The sequence below is a fragment of the Lutra lutra genome, chromosome 2 (assembly GCF_902655055.1).
Source record: "Lutra lutra chromosome 2, mLutLut1.2, whole genome shotgun sequence".
Lineage (NCBI taxonomy): Eukaryota > Metazoa > Chordata > Mammalia > Carnivora > Mustelidae > Lutra > Lutra lutra.
Genome location: NC_062279.1, coordinates 55466366 through 55487369, shown reverse-complemented (window position 1 = coordinate 55487369; position 21004 = coordinate 55466366). Strand labels below are relative to the sequence as shown.

The 21004-nt window shown below is 39.3% G+C and overlaps 1 protein-coding gene across 1 annotated transcript in view; it reads right to left on the bottom strand.

The window, feature by feature from the left end:
- Positions 1-20797, bottom strand: part of XKR6 (XK related 6) — a 296537-nt gene extending 275740 nt beyond the window's left edge. Inside the window, exon 1 of the mRNA XM_047717459.1 lies at positions 19517-20797. Within this exon, the coding sequence (XP_047573415.1) occupies positions 19517-20280 (764 nt within the window). The 5' untranslated portion in view covers positions 20281-20797. The remainder of the gene's footprint in view (positions 1-19516) is intronic.
- Between the last annotated feature and the right edge of the window lie 207 nt (positions 20798-21004).

Genomic DNA, 21004 nt, shown 5'->3' with positions numbered 1-21004 from the left:
ATACGTGCATGATATATTTTACAGTAACTTTTTTCTTTTTTTAAAGAATTTATTTTTAAGTAATCTCTATACTCCAATGTGGGACTTGAACCTACAACCCCAAGATCAAGAGTCACATGCTCCAGTGACCGAGCCAGCCAGGTGCTGCAACATTTTTTCTTAAAAAAAAGCTCACATTTTAGCTTTTTTTGGTGCTAGATGTTTCTGACTTTTATATCAGAAAACATGCCTGCCTAACGTTATTCTTGAATATACATAACCCAATTTTTATACCAGCACTTATCAAAGGTAAATAAATTACAAAGTGACTATAGTTTTCTCCTTGGTTTCACTTATAACAAGAACAGGCATTTATGGACACTGGGGAAGGTATGTGCTATGGTGAGTGCTATGAATTGTGTAAACTAATGAACCACAAACCTGTACCCCTGAAACAAATAATATATCATATGTTAATAAAAAATTTAAAAAGAACATATTAATACATATTTGTAACTACTTTAGCATTATTATATCTTTATTTGGAGATTTACTTTGAACACCTAAGCAAAGTACTTTGATAGGTATAGAAAGAGGGTTGGATAACCAATAAAGGAGGAAAATTTGGCCAGGTAGAACACCTTATCGATGACAAGAACAATCCTCAATACTCTGGGCCAGGTGGAAAAAGCTATTAATATCAAACACTTATTTAGTGAGCACTTACTATATATCAAGTGCTATTCTCAGACTTCACATGTATTAGCTACTAATTCTCAAACAACCTTCATAAAACTGTCCCTAATCTTTATACCCAAAATAAGCAGTATTCTGCCTATGAGGGAACTCAGAAATAGAGAGGTTAAATAATTGCCCAAGTTTATCTGAGGTAAGCTTGAAACCAATCACATGGGCTCTAGAAGGCATGCTCTGAAGGCTTTACTGGCTCCCTCAGCCCTCATTAGGCAGTGCTGAGCCTCATGACCACAGGTCATGCCATAGGAGGAAGAATTTGGAAAAGTACTCTTTTGATTTAAAATAATATCCACTTTTACTGACAAAGCATTATCACCCCAAAGATCATAGTTTATTGTGTGTTTACTTATTGCTGTGTGTTTACTTAGTGTTCACTCTTGCTGTTTACATTTTACGGGTTTGGACAAATGTATAATGGAATGTATTGTAAATGTAAATGCCCCTAACGTCGTTAGGGGCACTTGAGTGGCTTAGTCAGCTAAGCGTCTGCCTTTGGCTCAGGTTATGATCCCAGGCTCCCTGCTCAGGGGGGTAGTCTGCTTCTTCCTCTCCCTTTGCCCCTCTCCCTGAAATAAATAAAATCTTAAAGAAATAAAAAAAATAATAATAATATCCACTTTTTACTGGAGTAATTTCAGATTTCATAACACTGGGGTACTCTTTTTCAAATTTGACATTACAGGTGTCATCATGGAAGATAACACTAGGATTAACTTTATACCTATCAATGATCACACTGTGTTTTGGAAGTGACCAATTTTTTAAATATTTTTACGTAAGACAAGTAAGACTAGTTGCCAGCTGGACAGTCTGGCTAAAACACTAGTAAGACATATGCCATAGCTGAATGGGATGGCTAGGAGGACAGCATCAGTATTGTTTCTGGTTTTTAAACTGGCAACAGTCCTGGGCGAGGAAGAAAAAAAGATTTTGTTTGTTTGTTCATTTGTTCCTACGCTTTAAGTTGTAAGCCTAGAAAAAAATGAAAATATCTGAAAGGTTTGTTGATTTTTTTTTAACTGTGGCAAAATACACTTAACATAAAATTTACCACCTTAACCATTTTTAAGTGTACAGCGGTGTGAAATATATTCATGGTGCTGTGCAACCACCACCCATCCACAGAACTCTCTTCATCTTCCCAAACTGAAAGTGTACCTAATTTCCTATTCCTCCTTCCCCCCAAGCTCTTAACCACGCTACTTTCTATCTCTGTGAATTGTACCATCTAGGTACCTCACAGAATTGGAATCAGATAGTAGCTGTCCTTTTGTTACTGGCTTATGTCACTTAGGATAATGTCTGCAAGGTTCATCCACATTGTAGCATGTGTCAGAATTTCCTACCTTTGTCAGGCTGAGTAATATTCTCTGTACATGCTACATTTTGCTTATCCATTCATCCATCCATGGACACTGGGCCTGCTTCCATCTTTGGCTATTATAAATAACACTGCTATGAACATAAGTGTACAAATCTCTCTTCGAGTCCCTGTATTCAGTTCTTTTGGGTATATAATGTAATTGCTCAATCACATATAAATCTACATTTAATTTTCTAAGAAGCCACCATACTGTTTTCCATATGGTTGCACTATTTTACATTCCTAAGAGCACACAAGGGTCCCAGTTTCTCCACATCCTCACCAATACTTGTCATTTGGTTCATTGTTATTTTTATTGGTTTTGTGTTTGTTTGTTTTGTTTTTGTAACTGTAGCTATTCTAATGAGTGTGAGGTGTTATTTGTTTTTTTTTTAATTATATTCAAGATTATATCTGTGTCAATCGAGAATATTATGTGAATTCATTGTTTATTTGGCCTTGACAAGAGTTCCCTAAGATCTGTGTTAACATTACTATAATGCCACTAAGTATAATTTTGCAGAGTCCACCCAAAAGTGAACGTATGAATTAAAAACTGAAAAGGCTTATGAGTAAGCTTTTAAACACTGTGTAAGCATTATAACATCTGCAGCAGTATTACATTCTAGAATGCATGGATATAACAGTACTTATTTTGATCAAGCTCAGACAGGGTCACCCAGTGGCTTTTATACAATACTGGGGAATCAGGTCTGTTTGCAATCTGGGTAATATCACCCGGCTACAATGGACAGAATAGTGGGAGGAAAAAACTAAACCAATTCCAGATAATATAAATAAATATACTGAAAGTATTAAAATTATATTAATAAGATCAACAGGACAGAAATTTTATCTCACATAATGCGCAGCTGACCTGTAACACCATATATAGCTTCTGCTAAAGATTTTAGTGTATAGTTTTTATTCTAATTCTAATTTGCAGTTTTATCACTCAAGTATAATAGTCTGAGAAGATATTGATTACTTAGCCATACAGGTGACTGATGCTGGCTTTGTAGGAAAAACAAGGAACTTTATCTAGACTCCCATACAATCTCAACAGGTGGTAATATTATGTGGAGGAACTTTAACTATCAAAAAGCCTCTAAATGACACACATATTAATTATTTTAATGTTTTAGTAACCTAATTTTTAAAGGCAGAATACTAGAGGGGCTTCTGGGTGGCTCAGTCAGTTAAAAGGCCAACTCCTGATTATGCCTTGGGTCATGATCTCAGGGTCCTGGGATCCCCTGCATAGGGCTCTTTGCTAAGAGTGGAGTTTGGGATTGTCTCTCCCTCTCCTTCCGCCCTCCCCTGCTCACACTTGCTCTCTCTAAAATAAATAATAAATCTTTAAAAAAAGAATACCAGAAAATGTAACCTAAATAATATTTGGAATTAAAAGAATAAGTATCGTACAACAGTTGACTGTTAAACCTTCAATACCAGAGTAATAGGTTCTATCTTTAAAATATTTTATGGATTTCAATAAGAACTTATAAAACATACTGACATGCTTTGATGAAAACATTTTAGTTGGAGTTTTACACTGAATCATATTTAGACACTTCAACAACTTTAAAAGGAATTTTTAGTTTTAATCCATCCCCAGTGGTTATTAACAAACAGAATCTAGAAATTTAGTAATATAAAGGTTTAGCATAAAATTCCAAATCTAAGCATGAATTTTACACATATATTTAGGTCTCTACAATTAACAGATGAAAAACAAGTGACTTTCAGGGGTTCTTATAGGGGAGCAGTGCCCAAAAAGTTCCCCAAAATTGGCAGGACATGGCTTTACTCAAGTTGTATCAGCTATGCTCACTTACTGAGACCCCAAACTGTCCTAAATCAGAAGAACTATTTTTTAAAACTTGAAACACTGCCAAGGGTTAAATATAGGGACCCAACATTTTTTACTTAGTTTATGAGGACCATTTTTGCCTCAACTAAACTTCACCTGAAAAAACATTATTTAAAACTCTACTTGTATTATTTCATTATATTTCAATTTAGTATATTTAATATGGATCATACTTAAAACGTCTGAACTTAGTTATTTTTAAAGGTTAATTTAAAAAGTTACTTATTTTACCTGACCAATTAAAGTAAGGGTTGGCCTGTTTTTATATGACCCTCAGGCTACAGATGGTTTTTACATTTTCTTTTGCATGCACCAAATGGCAGTTTATTGTGCTTTTTCGAATTTTTTTTTTAATTTTTATTTATTTATTTTATTAACACATAATGTATTATTTGCCCCAGGGGTTCAGGTCTGTGAATCAGCAGTCTCACACAATTCACAGCACTCACCATAGCACACACCCTCCCCAATGTCCATAACCTATCCACCCTATCCCTCCCCACCCCCAGCACCAAGCAGCCCTCAGTTTATTGTTTTTTACATTTTTAAAGGGTGTAATGAGACAGAGGCCTGACATGTCTCACAAATCCTAAAATACTGAATTAAAAACATAAATCAAAGTTCTAAAATTGTCCCTTCTATACTTTAATCAATACCAATTTACATCACACACAAACACACACCCACACCCACACCCATACCATTAATCTGAAGGATATCTGGTCTAAGCATAAGATTCTTTCTTTCTGAGTCTGTCAACCCAAATGTACGCTTCCTCTTCTGGGGTACAAAGCTGTTGCCTGGGCAGGACTACATTTCCCAGCCTCCCCTGATGTGGTTACAGTCCCAGGGCTAGTTCTTCACAGGAGACTATCAAGCACAAGTGATGTGTGTCACTGTAAGGTAGGGCTTTTAGGAAGCAATTATGCTTTCTCCATATTCTCTTTCCTTTCACTGGCTCAGTGCTGAGAAGATTGAGTCACTAAAGGATGTCAAAGCCACTGTCAGTCAGGACCACCCACAGGAGACAATACATCTCTATTGTGTTAAGCCACTGAAATTTTTGTTACTACAGTTACTGAGGAAACATGCTGTAACAGTCATTTACATAAATGTTGGATATTTGCTGCCTTTCACATTTAACTAACTTCTACTTAATTTAGAAATTCTCCCAATCATCCTTAAAAAAAAAAAAAAAAAAAAAAGCTCTACGAAAACAGAATGTTTATATTGCTGAAAGCCTCTGTTTATTCTAGCCATCAGTCTTTTCCTTGACAACTGGCTACTGTTGCTTCTTTTTCTGTTTACTGTATGCTCAGATGAATTTTAATTTAAGAGTTCACTATAACCACATCTCAAATGAACCAAAATGTAAAAGCATTCCTGCTCCACACGTGTAGTTCAAATGATTCAGCATTAAGACATTACCACATTCTATCCAATGCCTATTCCAGAAACAGAAATTTTCAAATGGATTAAAATAGACCCTCTTCTCTTCTTTATTGTATGTAAGGGCCAAAAAAGCATGAGAAGGGTAACAAAGTTCATTTAACCTTGAAACACTGGTATCTCCAAAACTAGAAATTTCCAAAAACAGTAGAACCTTCGTATTTTCAAGAGCTGCATCTTGATAGCATCACAGATTCAAAAATATGTAAGTGATGGCAAAATGCATGCTTCTGTAACACGAATTCCATCACATTTGACTGACAAAATGGGAATGACAATAGTGTAAAGGGAAAGTAGTGTTGGTTCATGAGTTGATTCTTCCCAGCAGGTTAATGTTTTGAAGCTATCAAGGGCAAGATTTTTCACAAATCATGAGAAAAAAGTAGAAGGAAAAACAAAATGAAGACTTTAAGAAAACTGGTAAGACTCTTACCAAAGTCTTACCTTCTTTGGTACAAACAGTGGTGGTTGCTTTAGTGCTTATCACTATCTTGTGATGTGAACACACGGGAAGCTTACACCTTACATGAGTTTTAATTAAGGTGAAACCGGCCTCCAGTAGAAGCCAGTAGTCACAAGATTCTACATGTAAAAGATAAACGTGTCCCAGGATAAAATTCTAAGAATCATCTCGGTGTGGAGTACAAATGTCACCCATACTACTGTGCTGGTGCTTTTATCTGGATTGTCATTGTTTTTGTTAGTGCTCTGGTTACAAAGTTTCATAGTCTTAAGTAGTCTAGCCTTAATCCTATTTTTTTCCACAGCTGATAGTTTTAGTGCATGAATTTTTACAGAATGAGAGGTTTTTTAGGAATGTATGTATCACATTACATTAGATATGAACATAACACTAACTGAGATAGTGAACTGCACATGCCAAACAGGCAAAAGGACACAATCCAACTTCACGGTGCCCCCATCCAAAATCCTTTAACACGCCTGACAAACACCATTTCATTTAATCCCAGACTTCTACATCTAAAAAACTACCTAAAATTTCTGTGGGCCCTATCAAATAGTGAAAACCATAAATATAGTGCACAAATGCTACAAACATATACTAACTCCCCCAAATTTACCACGTAATTGCTTTTAACTTCAGCTTTGTTTTAACGACTTTTGATTAATCTGCAAAAAGAGTAATAAATCCTTTAGGTAGCTTCTCTTTTCTTTCAATCCAAATGTACACCATCACCTACTAGGTCTAAGCAAAACCATTTGAAAATGCTTAAATTTTGCAAATGTAATTTCCTTTCTAGAAGGCATAATCTTTTTCTTCAGAGTCAGCTTTGATGAAAACTGCCTTAAAGGTGGCAAAATGGCAGCAACCTCCATAGACACAGCTCTTTAGAACTACTATATAGTTGACCACTCCAAGCTGCATTCCTTATAACCAAGCAAAATGACAGATTTGAGAGTTTTGTTAATTTTGATCCAAAATCAGAGGATCCAGTCCCATCTACACTGTGCGTGCCCATATACTCCATGTCCCATCTCTGCCAGCAATTGCCTCCCCTAGGACTTCTGACCCCAAGCTTCCCAGTTACAAGGAGCCTAAGTTTTCTCACCCCGCCACAGTGCATTCCTAGATGGAGCCGTTTGATATTATTTGGGTATGTGCAGATTTTAGGTGTCCTTGCTGATTCACTGTACTGATATCCTACCAACATGGTAAAACATTGTAGGACCTCTTCCTATCCTCTCCCCTAGTTATCCACCCTCTACCCACAAATCTATCAAGCAAAATGTAGTTAGGTACCTAATTTTTCTTCTCTGCTTCCTTCATTCTTATCTCTAATGACACCCACTTAATACCTTTTAGATCATTTCTCCCCTTTTGTTCACCAGTTTCTTTTTAGGAATCCCATCCTTGGCACTGATTTCAACAAATAGAACATTTCTGAAAATTCAAGACATGAAATTCACTCTGGAGAGAATATCAATCTCCCCAACACCATTCTAACCTGTCACTTCTGGAACACCAGCAGTGTTAATTCACGTTAATAAAGATTCTGAAGTACTTCAAACTTCCAAAGAAGCTTTTGAATCAAAGGAATATTCAAGTATATGCCGTACAGTTTTAATGTTAAATGTACTTACAATATTCTAAATCTTTAGTATATGGCAATCCGTATGCCACAATATGTGGCAAATCTAGCTACAATTTGATTAATACACACTTTTACCAACCCATTCCAACTAAGAGTAAGGTCCAATCAGAGACTGTTTAAATACTGGTGTGTTCCTTTATACATTCCACCCCTCTAGATCTAGTATGCCCAGTATTTAAGTATATAACAAATCTCCCAAGTGATTCTAACAGAAACTCCTTCCCCTTGCAAACTACCACAGCAAATATTGGTAAAAGAACAGCCTACTGGGGCACCCGGGTGGCTCAGTGGGTTGGGCCTCTGCCTTCAGCTTGGGTTGTGATCTCAGGGTCCTGGAATCAAGCCCCACATCAGGCTCTCTGCTTGGCAGGGAGCCTGCTTCCCCCTCTCCCTCTTCCCTTCTCTCTGCCTACTTGTGATCTCTCTCTGTCAAATAAATAACTAAAATCTTAAAAAAACAACAACAACAACAACAGCCTACACAACTGTGGTTCTCATCTCTGTGCACTGCTGGAGGAACTTTGTGAACACACAGGCTCTTTAAATACAGTGATTCCAAGGCCCTCCCAGACCTACTGGATCATAATATGTAATGACTGTACTCAACTATCCAACTCCCAGGTGATTCCAATGCACAGCCAAAGTTTGGAAACAAATGCTTGATAACCTCAGGTACCTTAAAAGCTGCTGCTCTCGGTGACCAATGGGCTGCCAATGAACCAACATATGGATCCAGCATTAGGTGGGACCAGCAAGGATAAAGAGGGGCCAACAAGGTGTGGCCAACCTTACATAGTCCTTTCTGTAATGTGGAAATCACAGGGATGGAAGGTACATCTGCTTTGAGAAAGAGATCAGGGTGAAGTTCAGAAAATAATTTCCTAAGGATATACACCTAATGGCACTATTCAGCTACTTGAATCACATTAGCAGTTACAATCAACTAACTGCCTACCCCACTCTCCGCAGAGTTTAATACCTTACACTAGAAATCAGAGGTCTCAGAAGACCTTAGCTTTACATCAAGAGGCCCCAGGGGTTGGAGAATATCATTCCTCCACTTGGAATAAGCCAAACAGCAAAGTTCAAAAGTAAAGCAAAGTAATTAATTAGAAGAGACTTCTGATCATTACAAGAAAAATCTCATGAAGAAAACTGCACATATTTTTGCTATCAGTGAGATCTGCCTTCAAAACTTTCTCCACTTAGTTACTAGTAATTCAGATTACTTAACCTCTCTAAACCTATTTCTTCATCTGTAAAACAGGCTCAAAAACTCATGAAAATTTAAATGAGACAGTATTTGTAAAAACATGATATTCAATATAGTTTCCTTTCCTCCTTAGAAATTTCTCTACCCCTCCTCCACCCTCCTTTAATTTTAGTCATACATACTAATAGTTTATACATATCTCTGTTAGTCTTTACCTCAGTTGATTGCTATTACATATGAGAAACACATGAGACACATTTAATTTTGTTACTCCAAAACTAACAGCACTTAAACTCTGTCTACTGACAACCCATTGAAAACCCATCAGGGCCGAGAGTCATATACTAAGTTCCTGAGGGCAGATTTTTGTTTTTTTACTCCCAGGTACTGATTCCACAAGAACAATGGCTCTCAAACTTTAAAGAAGGTAAAAGGGTTGCCTGGGTGGCTCAACAGATTAAGTGTCTAACTTCAGCCCAGGTCAGGATCTCAGAGTCCTGGAATGGAGCCCAGGGAAGTCAGGCTTGCAGCTCCACAGGGGAGTCTGCTTCTCCCTCTGCCCTTCCCCTCATGTTCTCATGTTCTCACTGTCGTTCTCTCTCAAATAAATTTAAAAAATCTTTTTAAAAATAAACAAATAAATAAAAATAAAGACAGTAAGAACTGCTACGGAGCTTATTTAAAATACAAATCCCACCTCACACCAACAATTTCATAACTGATAACAGGCAGGGATTCTCAATGGCTAATGCCAGTAGGTAAAAGGTTGCTAGGAAACAGAACACTTGACACCTTGCCAAACTACCACCCCATGAATTACTGATTGCAAAAGGGAAAATACACCTTTATACAGAAAAATCTGGCAGTCAGGATCTTAATCAGGACCACTAAAAATGCAACAAACCAGGTACCATCATTGAATATATGATGCAAATAAGAAGCAGGAAGCAGTATTTCGGGTGAAAATACATAAACTGAATAAAACCAAGCACCTAGATGCATCTTCAAGTTTATCCAGAAAACATGTAAGTCAGACTACTCTTGGAAAAAACAATTAAGCAATCCAAAATACAAAACATACGAGAACTGGCTTAGACTCTGCAAAAGTCAATGTCATGAGGGAAAAAAGCAAAATTAAGAGAATTGTTCTAGAGTTATGGAAACAAAAGCAATGTGTGAATTTTTACTAAATCCCTATTTGGAGGGGAGAAAACCTATAAAAGAAATTGTTGGGGGCAAATGCACAAATAATATGAAGTAGCTATTGCATGATTCTATAAAATTATGGAGTAATTATTGAATTATTATTAATTTTTTAGATGGGGCAATGGTATTACAGCTATGTAAAATTATTCTCAATATTTAGTATTTGAAGTATAGAGAGGTACAACCTCATAATATGTTACACACACAAATACACGCTGACAAATATATCTATGTTAATTACTGAAACCAGGTAGATGGTAACAGGTGTTCAAAACACTATCCTTTCTACTTCTCTGTATGCTTAAAAGTTTCCATAAGATAGACAAGAAAAAATACGCATTCCCTGGCCCAACTCCCTAAGACTCTAATTCCTTAAGTATGTAGTGTAGTAAGCCCACAAATACGCATTCCCTGGCCCAACTCCCTAAGACTCTAATTCCTTAAGTATGTAGTGTAGTAAGCCCACAAATCTGTATTTCAACTAGCCCTGGGCCTATCCTAAAATACAAGATGTTTTCTGACCACTCTAAGAAACACAGTTGAAGAAAGAAGGGTGTGTCTGCTGCCCAGAAGGGCTTAGATTCTTAACTCCCTGCCAGCTCTATTTTACTGGAAGGTTTCCCAAGCCATGGATTTGGTTATCTTCCTCACCTTTGCCATCTTTCTTCATGTGTCCAGTGTATTTAAGATAGACTGAAAAGGAAGCATAATGGTTAAAGGAGAAAGTTTCTATTTCATGTACCTATGATTCCTTGAGAGCATCTCCCCAATGTAAATAATAATAATCAACTCTACTTCCCTTCCAAGAGCGCTGTAAAGAAAACTTCCTTGTCTTTCTGTGAACTGAGTATTCAAAGTTCTTCCTAGAAATGGGTAATGAGCATATAGTCCATGCTCTATAAACTGATAACCGAAATAAAACAGAAATAGCATCCTCACAGTTAAAAAAAGGAAGACCAAAATATTGCACTCAAAAGTTTTGATTACAACAAACTAAAAAGCTTTTGTACAAACAGGACTACATCAAACTAAAAGGCTTTTACATAGCAATAAAAACCACCAACAAAATGAAAAGGCAATGGGAGAATATAGTCACAAACGATATATCCAATAAGGGGTTAACATCTAAAATATACAAAGAACTCCTACAACTCAGTATCAAAAAAGATAAACAAACATTCCAATTAAAAAATGGACGGGGGTGGGGGGGCGCCTGGGTAGCTCAGTGGTTAAAGCCTCTGCCTTCGGCTCAGGTCATGATCCCAGGGTCCTGGGATCGAGCCTCACATCGGGCTCTCTGCTCAGCGGGGAGCCTGCCTCCTCCTCCTCTCTCTCTCTCTACCTGCCTCTCTGCCTACTTGTGATCTGTCTGTCAAATAAATAAAAATCTTAAAAAAAAAAAAAAATGGACAGGGGACCCAAATAGACATTCTTCCAAGACACACAGATGGCCAACAAGCACATGAAAAAATGATCAATTTCACTACTCATCAGGGAAATGAAAATTAAAACCACAATGAGATACCACCTCACACCTGTTAGAATGGTTATTATCAAAAAGACAAGAAAAAACAAGTATTGGCAAGGCTGTGGAGAAAGGGGAACCTCCATGCATAGTTTGTAGGAATGCATATTGGTGCAGCCACTATGGAAAAGAGTATGGAGGTTCCTCAAAAACTTAAAAACAGAATTACCACACAATCCAGCAATTCCAGTTCTAGGTATGCATCCAAAGAAAAAAAAAAAAACACTATGAAAAGATATATGCATCCTTATGTTCATTAAAGTATTATTTACAATAGCCAAGACATGGAAGCAACCTAAGTATCCATCAATAAATGAATATATAGGCAAGATGTGGTGCATTGCCCAGCTATAGAAAATAAACTCTTGCCATTTGTGACAACACGGATGGATCTACAAGGTATTATGCTAAGAAAGTCAATGATTTCACTTCTATATGTGGAATCTAAAACACAAAACAGAAAAAGGCTCAGATACAGAAAACAGAGATAGACAATATAGGTGAAGGGGATCAAGAGCACAGTCTTCCAGTGATAAATACACGTGACACAGAAATGTAATGTACAGCAGAAATATCAAATTACTCTGTTGTATACTTGAAATTAATGAAACACTGTATGTCAATTATTCTTTGATAAAAAATTTACTTTAAAAACTGCTATTTCAGGGGCACCTGGGTGGCTCAGTGGGTTAAAGCCTCTGCCTTAGGCTCAGGTCATGTTCCCAGGGTCCTGGGATAGAGCCCCGCATCAGGCTCTCTGCTCAGTGGGGAGCCTGCTCCCCCCTCTCTCTCTCTCTCTCTGCCTGCCTCTCTGCCTACTTGTGTTCTCTGTGTGTCAAATAAATAAATAAAATCTTTAAAAAAAAAAAAAAACCACTGCTATTTCAAAATTAAAGTGATATACAAGAAACTTTGTTAGCAAAGTTACCTTAGGATATAGTGTCTCGTTTTAAGATGTGTTAAAATAATGTAATATGCCAAGATCTACCCACATGAGATATACAGAAAAATCTAAAGTTGAATCTTATGTAGAAATGTATCAATGTCATTGTAACAATATTCAGTGAGTCCTCCAAGCAAAACCCAGAAATACACCTAGAATCAAAGAAGTACCCACAGCTTAATCTAAGAAAAACAAAAACAAAATTCACTTAGAATTATTTCCTAGAACAGCTCACAACTCACATGGAGGCTATCAGTTAAAAAAAAAAAATTTACAAACACTAAATTCTCAAAGTTAGAGAATACATACACATCAAATAATAAATTGCAGTAGGCAATTTTGATGTTCCTCCCCAATAAAGAAATTAATCTTAGTAAGCAATTCAGAACACCTCCAAAATATATAACTTATATGCATTGCTTCAGCTTATTCTAACAGTAAAAAAATTTAAAACAGAAGATTACAAAAAATGAGCACTTTAAAAAGACTAATTTTAGCTGAAATTGTAAATTCACAAAATCAGCTAGTAAACAGCACTAACACATTTCTCAGAAAGTCTAAACTTCGATAAATTTTAACATTAACTACAGAAAGATATAAAATGCCTCTACAGGTAACAAAGTGATTGAAAATAATGAGAATGTATTTAGTACATCAAAATAACATATGGTAAGATTTCATAGCAGTTCTTGGGAAACCTATACATTTTTAAATATATTATTTGTCCTAACCAGAGCATGAAATTTTTTCTTTAAAATTTCAGAGTGCTAATATCTATAGCATAATAAACTTTTCAAAATTGAAGAGACCTTAAAGATCACTACCTTCAACTCCTCATTTAATAAATACGAGAAAATTAAGGCCAGAGACTTTTATTTTTGTAACTTGCAGAATGATAAACCATGATTTCTTAACTCCAGTGTTCCCTTTATATGATGCTATGTATGTCTTGTCCTTTAAAAACAAAAAAAAACCCTCCAATTACAATAAATAGTAGGTTGTCGTCAATCAAATGTCAAAAGTCACTAAACCTTTCATTTAATATGAGGCTATATCTTCGTGACTTTTTTTTCAATTTTAACTTTCTGAGACAAGTAAGAAATCCAGGATTTTAACTAGAAGAAAACAGGTGAACAGAACATCATGGGGAGTAAATTAAAGCATTAGCCATAAACTTGTTTGCATAGAGAACACTGTAAGGCAACCAGCTCAGGATGAAAATGGTAACATGTAAGACACAGTTTGCAACAGTCCAGAATTTATCACTTACATAAGTATAACTTTGGATAAAGTTGGCAAAATCAAAGCAAATAATGTTAAAAGACAAAAATGAACTGCTTGTGACTTCTGACATGTGCCTACTAGATTTCCAGAATGCTAGACTTCTGTCACACAGAGTCTGATGCTTTGTTTCTGGATCATTCTGGAAATCCTATCCTTCATCACCAGTTGCAATGTTACTCAAAGCATGCCATTTTTTTTTCATCACCTCCCCTTGAAAATTCACCATAAATGTCAACTTTTACTGTTTCTAATCTCTCAAAAATGACAAATACTCTTCAGAGATGGCTCTCTTCATAATCACTCTCCTTTAGGAAGTGGTTCTTTATCTAAATATATAACTCTTTCCCTCACCATGTATTTCTATGATTTTTCAGGTGATGGAAACAACTTTATGCTGTTGTAGCTGTCCTCTTTTTTTTTTTCTTTGATGGAATCAAAGCACTTGCCCCCTGCAAAATTATAAAATTATTATCCTACATTTTCCTTTAGGTTTAGTATCTTCTGTTTCCATCTTTAATCCTTCCAGAATTTTTGTTTATATAAGGTAGAGATCAATTCCTCCCCCCATGTGGGCAGTCATTTACCCCACTATCATTTGTTAAATAACCCCTTTTCCATTCATGGATTAGAAATGCTTTATTATCTACCTGCTTAATTCCTGCAAACCTATTTATTTACTTCACTCTTTATTCTGCTTTATTACCTATCTACCTAATTCCTCTGCCAGCCACACACTGTTCTAATTATTGACACTTTATAGCACATAAATTTTCTGATTTTTCTGGTAAATCTCAACATTTTCCAACAAGATTTTTTTGATTACACAAAAACATTTACCTTTCTCAGATCAATTTTTCTTAAGTTTACCCTCAAAAAAAACCCCAGTGAGTTTCTTTTGAACCAAAATTCCATTGAACTTACAGATAAAAAAATTTTATTTTTAAAATATTGAGATGTCATTTAGTAATAAGCAAATATATAAAGTCACCTACACAACACACAAATGCATGTATACAATCTTCATTTGACTGTGACTGGTACTCTGGCCCCATACGAATGAAATTTCCTTATTTGTAAGATAACACTGCCATTCCTAAATCACAAAATCTTTGAGCTAGAGGAATATTACAGATCACTTAGTCCAACACCTCTTGTAAGCCCAGTTATATTTACCTCAAGCCTACTTGAGAATCATTTCAAAATTAAAATTAATGTACCTTTTACATGTAACATAATCATAAAAGTACCACTTGGATCACACACAAGGCAATGAAGTGGGCTACATTTACTGAAGACTGCTTTCAATTTAGGAATCCTTTTAGAACAAGATCATACTCAGCTCAAAGAAGAAAAGAGTACCATAAGTACATACACTTGCAACAGCTCCAAATACTTTTTCAAGATACTCACATTTCTAAGATAAGTCTTTTTTGTTATTGTGTCCAGGAACTAAACTTAATAGTACCACATCATTCCATTCCCAATTGTTCCATCATATTAATTAAGAATACAAATCCAACAATTTCTAAATGGAATAAGCTGAAGCAACTCCAAAGTATTTCTCAAGCCTGGCTGCCCATATAATCACCTGTGGAGCTTTTAGAAATAAGCTTGCGTGGCTCCCACCCTGCGACCTTCAGTATATTCTTTTTCTCTTTTAAACCTATAGTAGATTCTATTCTCAGCCAGAGTTAAAAGATTCTGGCTATTCTAAAAGATTCAACAAGAACAAAGGCCCTTAATATGTGTAATATCCCTATACATTGTGGGGGGAGGGAGGGCGGGGGAAGTGAAGGAGTAAAGACAAAGCATCTTCACCAGCCTAGAAACATCTGCTGCTGATTCACTGAGTTCTGTCCCTACATTATGCCAGTCTTAAAACAGAAAAAATGGGGAAGGGGGGGCCTGGATGGCACAATCATTTAACCATTTGACTCCTGGTTTTGGCTCAAGTCATGATCTCAGGGTTATGAGATCAGGCCCTGTGTAGGGGTCCATGCTCAGTGAGGAGTTGACTGAAGTTTCTCTCTCCCTCACCCTCTGCCCCACCCTGTGCATCCTCCCTTCCTGTCCCCCCCCCAACAAATAAACAAATAAATCTTGAAGAAAATAAAAATTTGGGGAAAATAAAGCTTTTGACTATTCGTAGATTTGATGGGGCGATTACGACATGTGAAACGCCTTTTTCTTTCTTCTCCCTTGAAGGCAACTCTCCACCCCACACTATCTTCCAAAAGAAAGGATGACTGATGTTCACTTTAAGAAAGCTAATACTATTAAGATTTTATATAAATTCCTCTTCCACTTTGTGAAATAGAAGGGCTTAAATACACCCATAAAAATAAATAGAGAGATTGATGATCTGGCTGGGGTATCATGACATGAGATGAAATTTCAGTCAAAGAGCTGTTGCTTCGTGACTACAAAGAACTGCCAACACACACTGGCCACCCTCTGAAGTTAGCACAGAAGCAAAGAAAGGCCAATACACTGAAGAAACAAACTTACAACAATGCAAATATGCAAACGGAATCAAACTGTTTCTAAGGTCTAACCCTCCAAGAAAATGATCACACTTTCTAACAACAACACTTTCACTAAACCGAAGTCTTGGTGTGACTCATATTCCTGTTATGAGTGACTCATATACCTTCTATCCCTGGGAAAAGCACCTGAAAAATAAAGCTACACTGTAAGCTACATGCTAAGTAATTAGTAAGGGCAAAGCATGCATTAAATAGACCTTAATCACACACTAATATTCTACAAAATGAGGTTCATGAAACCAAATCATCCTACAACTATTCTTCCATGCTCCAATTCTGGCCTAGCCAAAAATATTGTCTTATATTCTGTAAACTCATTTGGTAAACAGCTATCAAATATGCTCCATCTCAACAGGAAAGGCACCACACAGAGAAGCTTACCACCTTACTATCAAGGAAAACTAAATTCTCTTAAATAAGCACTGAGATTTGTCCAAGCAAGAGTCAGGTAACTTTACTTTAAAAAAAAAAAAAAAGGTGGGGGGGGAGAATGTGAAGAGACAGGTACTTGTGGTTTAATGGAATCAGTTTTAACCAAATACAACTTTCCCAACATCTTTTCTTTAGAAATGTGGCCGGAATCAGCGATATAATTCCTAGGCCTTAACCTTTCTGTCACATGACCACATGAAATAACAAAATTTAAGTAGCAAATATAGTTATGGGAACAACTGTAATCCAAAAAATTTTGCAGTAAAAACTGAGAGGACATATGGTTATACACACTGATAAATAACTGTTTGCCAAGAGATTAAAAAACAAAAACAAAGATAAAAACCTTTCTCTAAAGCATTTCATATGAATGATCTGCATGTAGCCCCATGCCTAACAGGTAGTAAAGGACAGACCGGACCCTGCTCCTGGAATATTTCAAGCAAAACCAGCTTTCTAAAAAAAATTTGAAATAAATAAAATCCTTCTTCAGCAAACATTTCTTTTGAAGTATAGCTATGTTAGAATAACTTAACTGAATTCACATACCTTTGAATACTCCATACTTTCAAAACTTTATGAAATATTTAGACATATTTTAATCTTGAAAAACAATTTAAACATACTAAAACCACAGGCATCTCTTAAAAATATAGTTGTATACCACTACAAATCTTGAAAGGTCAATGAAGATCTGGGAAATAAATGCACTACCCAATTTTAAACAACTATAAAACCTAAATTTACACTTAAAGTGTACTTTTCAGTTTGTTCCAAAATCTAGACTTCTTACTTTGCCCAAATACAATTAAGATTGAGGTCAGTGGGGGAAAACTGCTCTGCCTAAAAAATCTGTGAAACCGAATTCCATCTCATTATGTCCAAAAAGCTTATTACTAATAAATATCTAGGATGGATGACATTAGAAACAATTCTCTCAGGAAATTTAACCTGACAAGAAGATTCTGACTGCCTACACTTAGGAGTCAAAGACAGGGAGAGATACAAGATTTTGGCTTGTTTAGAAGAAACCTAGTTACTAAATATATGCTGTTAAATTTTACTAGTCTTTCAAAACCTTTCTCTTCCCCATTCTTCTTGTTCCTCTCCCCCTTCATTCTTTTGCATCTTACCCACCTGCAAGAAATTAAAAAAAGTATCCCCAGTATCAAACACGCTACCTTTTACGGATTTGGGAGTTCAGGGATGTTTTTAGATTTAGATTTCAAATTCAAAACAAGTTTCAAAATTTTACTTAACCCCAAGCTACCCTCACAACTGCCAAAAGTTAATAAATCATTTTTTTCCTATTTTATCTCCCTAGCCCCTTCTTATAAACTTAGCAGGAAACCAATTATTTGCAGACAAATACAGCTAGGGTGGGGGGAGGCTGCTCAGTTAAGTCCAGGAAGACCGATAAACAAACCTGGGAGCACCAGGAAAATCAAGAACCACTCATTCGACCCCCATCCTAAATTTGCATACAAATTCTATAGGACAAACTTCTTGCATTCACTCTCATGATCTGACTTATTTCAATCCCATGCATTCGGAAACATTTTTATTTAAAACTGTGAAGAGAGATCTGGACAAACAATTTAAAACACAATGAACTTTTACTTCAGTTAACCTAAGTACATCTCAATTAACTGAAATGCATAGCACCTAAAATCTCCTGGTAGGTGCAGAACTCTGGGCAGTCTAGGCAAAATGTCTTCTCACAGAGGCAATGTACCTGAAGAGCTCGTGTTATTTATCTTCAGTTAAGATTTTTTTCTCTTGCAAATGTTTACTTACAAACTCAGTTTCCAGAATACACTCAAGCTGGTTTAAGTTGGAGGGCACAGATGTACCAAGATTTTAACCGGATCATCTCCTTAGTTTAGCCAGTTAAGGTTAGTTGCCACAAGAACATTTGCAAGTGGTTTTTGAGGGACTTACCAGGGGAAATTTACAAAAGAGAAAAGGGCTGCAGGGCCAAGCTTGGGGCTTGTGTAAACATAAATCACCTATGCACTGACCTGGCTACCTAAAACAATGTTCCTCCAGAATAGGTGTCCAGGTGGCGGACTGACTTTCTGGAGGTGAGAGTTAAAAACAAACGCTTACATCTACCATATACTACACAATTTTACTTGTCACCAAGAAAAGGGCACGTCTAATCCATACACCAAAAAAAAAAAAAAAAAAAAAAAGTCCTTTTTCCTTCAAGGAAGGAAGCGGCTTGGAGTCATTTGCAGGGGATGGGATTGCAGGAAGGGGGGAGGAGGCGTGGAATAAAGGAGTGCTAAAAGGAGAGGCAGGGCCCCACACAGGCCACTGCGGAGAGAAGACGGGGGAAGAGGGGAAGATGTCTCACCGGGGGACAAAACCGAGTGCAAAACCGGCTGGAAGAAGGAAGGTTCCCCCCCACACACACCGAACACGAGCTGGGGTGCAGATAAAAAGCGCTAAAACGGCTGGTTACCTTGGGATACAGGGGAAAGGGACAACGGGAATACAAAGGTCTACAGAGATGTGAGTAAAGGGAAGGTGGAGGCAGGGTCTCGGGTAAGTGCGAACCAGGGAAGAAGACAGACAAACAGCGGGACTGGGGCCTCCCAGGGCCAAAAGGCGTGGCCAGGGATCCAGATCAAACGTTGGTCTTTTTGAGACGCCAGGGAAAGTGCGCGGCAAACCCCTCCTTCAAGACCCTGGGCCAGACCCGTCCGAGGGGCCCAACTGCGAGGCACCTCGAGGGCGGAACGCACTCGGAGGTCTCTGGCCTCGCCCGCGGGGCCCTCAGCAGAGCCGGCAGCCCAGGCCCCCGCCCCCACCCCCGCAGTGCTCTTACCTCCACACCTGCCCCATCTGCAGCAGGTGGATGACCGACTGCCAGATCCACACGGAGAGGCGGCACAGGCGCTGCGCCCCCGGCGTAGCTGAGCCCTCCGCGCCCGGGCCGCCGCGGGCGGCGCCGTGGCCGTAGCCGGCCCCCATCATGGGGGGGCCCCGGCTGCTGAGCCCCTCCACGGCGCCCAGCCCGCCGCCCGTGTAGTCCTGCACGAACCAGCGGAAGCTCAGGCTCTGCACCAGCAGCGACGGCACCAACACGAAGAAGAGGGTCAGCCCGAAGAAGCCGTAGTCCCCCTTGCGGTAGTAGTCGAGGGCCAGCCACAGGTCGGTGCCCACGTCCCCGAAGAAGACCAGCAGCGCCAGCACGATCCACAGGCAGTCGAGCCACGGCCGCTCCACCTGCGGCGGCGGCGGTTGCGGCCGAGTGGCAGGCGTCGGGGGTTGTTGGTCTGCGCCGGCGGCCGCGGGCGGTTGCAGCGGCTGGTCCCCCCCGTCGGCGGCGGCGGCGCTGCGGCGCGGCTTCTTGCCCAGGAGGGAGCGCAGGCAGGCGGAGCGGCAGCCCCAGTAGCACGAGGAGGTGTTGCAGCAGTGGCAGATGTGCAGCGAGCTGCTCTCGCCGGGCTCGCTGCCGTCTCCGCCGCCGCCGCAGCCGCCTCCCCCGGGCTCCCCGTCCTCCTCGCCGCCGCTGCCCACCGCCTCGTCCAGGTTGTGCAGCTGGGCGAAGCCCACCCCCACGCCACCGCCATCGGATTTCGCCGCCATCTTGACTCTCTTCCCAGCTCCGGAGGTTGGGGGGGGAGGGACGGGTGGGGGGGGGGAAGAAGGCTGGGAACGGGGAGGGGGGGAAACGAATGGAGAGGAAGGGGGGCGGGGAGGAAGCGGGGGAGCAAACGAACGAGGGGGGAGTGGGCCAGGGAACCCCCTCCGCTTCCGGGTAGTTGGCGTCACTTCCGGGCGAGCCCCCCAATCGCACGGCGCCCGCAGCTCCCCAGCCCTACCCTCCCGGCCAAGATGGCCGCCCTCCTGTGCCTCAGCTGCTGGGCGGGGGACCGGGGGGTTCTCCCCGCCAGGGCTCCCCTTCCCCTCTTCCGTTGACCCCGAAACCCATCAGGTTGACCCCTCGGCGTTTCTGAATCCCGCTGGGCCGAGTGATGCGGTCCAAAGTGATCCCTGGAGGGGGCAGTGCCAGACGTTTTGGGGTCCCCTTCCTCAGCGTCGCAGCTCACAGCTTTCCTCCTGGAGAAACGCCCCCTAACACCCTCCCGGCTGCTGGCGGAGGGGCGGGACCTCTGAGGGAAGGGGCGGAGCTAGTGCAAAGCAGGTGATTACGTGTCACTTCCGGGAGATAGGATGACCTCATTGAGTAGTTAGGCACACCCCCCCCCCCCCATCAAAATGGCTGTGTCTCACCTCTTTGGTTTGGGTGTTTTTTTTTTCCTTTCAAAATTCTCTCTTACTCTTTTCTTATATGGGGGGTCTTGAGAAA